General features: G+C 38.8%; 1 protein-coding gene across 1 annotated transcript in view; it reads left to right on the top strand.

The window, feature by feature from the left end:
• syne1b (spectrin repeat containing, nuclear envelope 1b) overlaps window positions 1-5,802 on the top strand; it is a gene marked incomplete in the record, with an annotated part of 311,340 nt that overhangs the window by 192,151 nt on the left and 113,387 nt on the right. The window contains 6 exon segments of the mRNA XM_014021303.1: window positions 436-573; window positions 644-829; window positions 919-1,041; window positions 1,146-1,328; window positions 2,565-2,708; window positions 2,923-3,111. Of these exon segments, the coding sequence (XP_013876757.1) occupies window positions 436-573; window positions 644-829; window positions 919-1,041; window positions 1,146-1,328; window positions 2,565-2,708; window positions 2,923-3,111 (963 nt within the window).

Consider the following 5,802-nt stretch of genomic DNA (forward strand, 5'->3'; position numbering starts at 1 on the left):
CTATTACTATTAATCCATTTTTTAATTTTTGTAAATTCAGTTCCAACCACCTCTAACACTTTTTTAATATTGTTACCAGAAAAAAAATTTGTGTCATCTGCAAATAAAATAAACTTAAGCAATTTAGAAATCATAGTAATATCGTTGATATGCAAAAGAAAAAGTATCGGTCCAAGGACCGATCCCTGTGGTACTCCACAACTAATATACTGCACAGCAGACTTTCTACCACCGATTTCCACAAACTGTCTTCTATTTTTCAAATAACTTGTGATCCAATCAAATGCCAGTCCTCTGATACTGTATTTATGTAATTTAACCAATAATATTGAGTGATCTAAAGTATAGCTTTTTGTAAATCTACAAATACGTACAATAATGTGGCAAAGTTGCATAACAAAGGAAGTTAAAACCTCTCATTTCTCCACCCCTCAGGCTGTTTGCTATCTAGATGAGTATAATGAGATGCTTGACTTTATTGTGAGATGGTGTGAGAAGGCTAAAAGTCTGGTGAGGGCAAACATCATCTGGAACTCTTCTGTTCACCTGCAGGAGCAGATCCGAATGTACCAGGTGAGTGGACATGGTCAAATGTTAGAAAGTGGTCAGACAGGCCTTTGACTCAATGTTTCTTTGCACTTAGGCTGTGTTTCGTGAGTCCAGAGAGCTCCACGGAGACCTTGAGTCCATGGCAGAGAAAGCAGAGCTCCTGTCTGAGGTTCTGCAGGTTGAATCAATGAGCCGAGAGGTTTGTGGCCTCAGTCGGCACACCGATGAGCTGCAGCAAAGCATCAAAACACGACTGCAGAGCCTTCAGGATGCACACAAGGTGAAGAAAAACAAACATTTCTGCTTTTGTTTTGAGTGTTTCGATTTGATCCTCGGCTCTTAGTGTTTTTAATGATCTTGCATGTGTAGAGTATGGAAGCCCTGGAGTTTGAGGTGAAGGCCCTGCATGTTGCCCTGGAGCAAATCCAAGCAACGCTGACCTCACCGGAGTTAGCCCACCAGAGCCTCAAAGATCAACTGGCTCAGAGACAGGTGACTATTAATGTAGTCTTTACTTTGTTCATGAAATACTTTAAACATAAATCTTATGTTATGATTGGTAAATGGTCTGTCACAATGTAAACTGGGTTTTGCAGCGCCTCTTGGCAGATATGGAGAGCTTGAAGCAGCAGGTGCAGGCAGTGCAGCTGTGTCAGAGCACGCTGCAAGTTCCTGAAGAAGTGATGCCTAACCTGGCAATCTGCCGCACAGCTCTGCGTCTGCAGCAAGAAGCCAGTCACTTACAGCATGTGGCCATCCAGCAATGCAACATACTGCAGGTACAGCAGGGGGCGCTGTGACATTACAGCAACTGAAGTTCAAACAGTTATTATTAAAGGGATCCACTATTAGTTGTAACATTAGACTTTATTTAATAAACATATATTTTAACTGTAAAATAAAGACTGTAAAAATACTGTAGGCTGTTCAGTTTTTATCATTTTTAAACTAAAAGTTTAAAAATATATTACACGAACAGGGCCATTTTATTTMCACACAAAGCATTCTGGGTAAATGATGACGTGGATAGGTCCTCGGTGCGAGGCTGCTAGCGAGCTATATCCACCCTGAAGGTTAATCTTGGACAATATCTGATGATCGACTCTTTTAAATGAAACCAGAGAGCGTTGACAGAGAGGAGAAGGTAGAAATGACTCAGCCTGGAACTGAAAATATGGATGGAGGACAACAGAGCTGCTTCATGGAAGAAGAACCTCAGCTTAGTCTGTTAGCTTTAGCGTTAGCCCCGATGCTATCACCATATATATGTATTAGCTCAGCGCTACACATTCTCCTCTAGTCACTGAGGTCCTCCATCCACATGACAGAGAGGGGAACACAAAAATGCCTCAGCTGTAACTGAAAATATGGATGGAGGACCTCAGTTTAGCTTGGTTGTTGCGCTAGCACCGAGCTAATACATATAAAGCAATATAGTGTTGGCACTAGCGCAAAGGCTAACAGGCTAAGCTGAGGTTCTTCTTCCATAAAGCAGCTCTGTTGTCCTCCATCCATATTTTCAGTTCCAGGCTGAGTCATTTCTACCTTCTCCTCTCTGTCAACGCTCTCTGGTTTCATTTAAAAGAGTCGATCATCAGATATTGTCCAAGATTAACCTTCAGGGTGGATATAGCTCTCTAGCAGCCTCGTACCGAGGACCTATCCACATCATCATTTACCCAGAATGCTTTGCATGTAAATAAAATGTCTCCGTCCGTGTTAAAATATATTTTTAAAATTTAAAAAACTAAACAGCCTACAGTATTTTTATAGTCTTTATTTTACAGTTAACATATACAGTATGTTTATCAAATAATGTCTAATGTTACAACTGATCAGGGATCCCTTTAAAGGCACAACAAGCAACTACATTTTCATCACTGCCAGGTTTCTCTGTGTGGTTCATTGTATAAATGTATTTCTAAAAATGTGATCATTTTATATTTTTAGACAAATGTGTTGGTTTGTGCTGCTGAAACTGTGACAAACCAAAAACTAAAACACGTTTTTTTCAGGAGGCTGTGGTTCAGTACGAGCAATATGAACAGGAGGTGAAGGACCTGCAGGGCCGGATCGAGGAAGCACATCGGGTCATTCAGGACCGACCAATCCCCAGCAGTAACATTCAGGAGCTGCAAGCACAGATCCTCCACCATGAGGTAAAACATGCCCACCCTGGAGACGTAACCCCAGACATGCCTTCAATCTTCTATAAACTGATACAATAGAATACGTAACACCCAACCTGTGAGCTCATAAATGACTGGACGCGAAAAAGCAGTTTGAAACACAGACCAACTCTGCTGCGTCTGATACAATGTAAAGCAGTTGTCTTCCAAGTCATACCTTTTTTTTTGTTTGGTTTTTGTGCAGGAACTTGCTCAGAAGATCAAAGGTTACCAGGAGCAAATAGCTTCACTGAATTCCAAATGCAAAATGCTGGCAGTGAAGGCCAAACATGCCACCATGTTGCTGACAGTGAGCGATGTGGAGGGATTTCCTGAAGGCATGGAGGACATGGACGGAGAAAAATCCACAAAGGCTTCAGCACAATATGTCACAGTAAGAGAACACAAACTGATGCAAAGTTTTACCTGAGAACAGAGTTCAGCCGAGGTTTTTCTTCCATAGAGGGAATAAAAGATGTAGAAACTATAAGATATTTACTGATTTTATCAAACAGGAACAGCGTGTGTGCCATGTGACTGTAAGTTCTGTGGAAACATGGGTGAAATAATTCGACAACTCATGCATTTAATGGGAAAAGAGCAGATAACAATGTTTGCATTTATTAAATTGTCACATTGGTTCCTGCAGATCCTTAAAAAGTCTTAAAAGGCCTTAAATTCATCAATCTAAAAATAAGGCCTAAATTAGCCTTAAAAGGTCTTAAATCAATCTTCAGAAGTCTTAAAAATGGGAACACATTGTAAGTAGGATGACTGTAATTCATGTCAAATATTAAAATAATTAAAAACATTTATTTATTTTTGAAATATTCCCATTCAGATGTTCCCCTTTGACATCACTTCCTGTTATTTCACATGCAAAAATCTCAATAACTGTTCATCTGAGCAATGTGAAATTTGTTTTCTAATATGTTAATAATGTTGCCTTTCCAAAAATGTATTCATTTTTCTTACAAACATTTTATGTCACGTGCACATCTACAGCAAGCTGGGGTTGAGACCCCACTGTGGGTCATAAAACTCCAAATTTTGGGTTGTTAGAGGATTTTCAGGAATTAAAACAAGTTTAAAACTGCCTGCTAAGAATGTTTTTGCTATATTTGACAAAATAGCAGTTAGATATGGATAAAAACAAATTGTCTGTTAGCAATATTTGAACAATTCAACCAAAAGGACTTTGATTCACGAGTTTCTGCCACAGTTTTATTTTTTTGTCATTTGTGTTTATTATGAAATTGGTCTTAAATTTGATTTCACTTGGCATCAAAAAGTCTTAAAAAGTCTTAAATTTAACTTTCATTAAACTGTAAGAACCCTGACATTGAAGCACCACCTAACGTTGTCTGAACATTGAGAAGAAATTATTCCTTTTATCAATACATTGTCAGGAGAGAGTGTAAACAAAGTGTTTATCCATAAATAAAGTATTACATCCACTCTAGTTAAACTTTCAGCACTTTGTTCACAAAACCAAAATAATGAAAACAAAACCTCATAATGTAAACCAAACACCCTCCTCACATTTCTTTCCTGGACATTAGTTTACAAGCTTAATGTGACCGTTTAGATATGGTGACGTTGGAACTGATGGTTGTGAAACAAGAACACCTCAGCATTTTGGGCATTCCTCCTGTTGTTTAAACACATGATTGAAAGCAGAAGCTTTCTGTTAAATCAACTGAAAAATCCCAAAAAATGTTGTTTGGACTGTAATTAAAAACAGTTCTCATAAATATTTTTATTTATAAAATAAAAATTTGTTATTTTATTTACTGTGGAACATAGTAAATGATTAAAATGATGATTTAAACCAATGATTAAACTAAGAAATTGTACCATATTTCCAAAGAACTAAGGTAATTAAAATTTTAATGGCAGAAGCACATCTGAAATAACTTGGGCCAGGAGCAACAAAAGACTTTAAAAGTAAGTGGTAGGAATAAAAATACCAGTTAGTCACTAAACAGGTTGATGAACAGGTCAGTCAGAGGACTGAGGGAGAAGGAATGTGTTGAAGTAAAGAAGGGCAGAGGTTCACCAGTCTGCAAAAAACAGCATCTAAAATGATTTCAGAATAATTGTTCTACTGGAAATTAGAAAGACTTTGAATCGCCATAATCTTCAATTCATAATCTGCAGACATCTCTGAGCTCAAAGACTGAAAGTCAACAATGGATGGTTGTGATCTGCCCTCAGGGGCCACTGCATTAAAAACAGGTCTGGTTCTGTTCTGGACACCACTGCATGGACTCAGGAACACGTCCACTCATCATCTGTAAACACAGTTCACTGTGCATCCACTGATGCTGCTTAAAGCTCTATTAGACAAAGAAGAAGCCATATGTGAACCTCATCCAGAAACTCTGTTGTCTTTTAACTAAAAATCAGTTAAAATGAGACAAATCAGACAATAGTCTATATGCCACCGACATCCGGTCCAGCAAGTGATGCCACTCCGATCACTTCCTCGTGGTCAACACAGTGTTAGCGAAAGACTTTTTCACCCGACAACGACTCTTAATGATCTCCACAGTACAGAACTACATATTACATGTTCCAACATTAACACAGGAGACGTACAGGTCCAGCCAAGTGGAAAAAAATCACTCCAAAGTGGATTAAAGCCATAAAAACAAAGGAAAGACATTCGTGTTTATGGTTCCAGAATTTAGCCTTTTTCACTATTCCTTGGCTGCTTGTTCTGTGAATTTTTCACGCAGAGATGGTTTGGATCGTTTTCCCCGATGTTAGTGAACTGAAAACATAATGATTATCAGGAGGTTCTGCTGCTCTCGGTGCTCGGGGGTAGGGGGGTCGCGTTCGCTGCTCGTGTTTTGTTTACGCTGTAATATGCACTCTAACAAGTTTTTACTTTTGCATAAAACTCATGAAAAAGTTGCCTAAAAACATTTCATACTCTGTATAACACAAACGCACGCACACACCTACCTTTGTACCGGCTGCTGTATTAGCATCCTGTTAGCTTCCTGCTAGCTGTGAGGTGGTTTTTCCTCTCTCGTCTTGGCAGTAAAAGGGGATAAATGTACATTTCCCTTTTGTAACC

Source organism: Austrofundulus limnaeus, unplaced genomic scaffold, assembly GCF_001266775.1.
Source record: "Austrofundulus limnaeus strain Quisiro unplaced genomic scaffold, Austrofundulus_limnaeus-1.0 Scaffold287, whole genome shotgun sequence".
In the NCBI taxonomy this organism is placed as follows: Eukaryota; Metazoa; Chordata; class Actinopteri; order Cyprinodontiformes; family Rivulidae; genus Austrofundulus; species Austrofundulus limnaeus.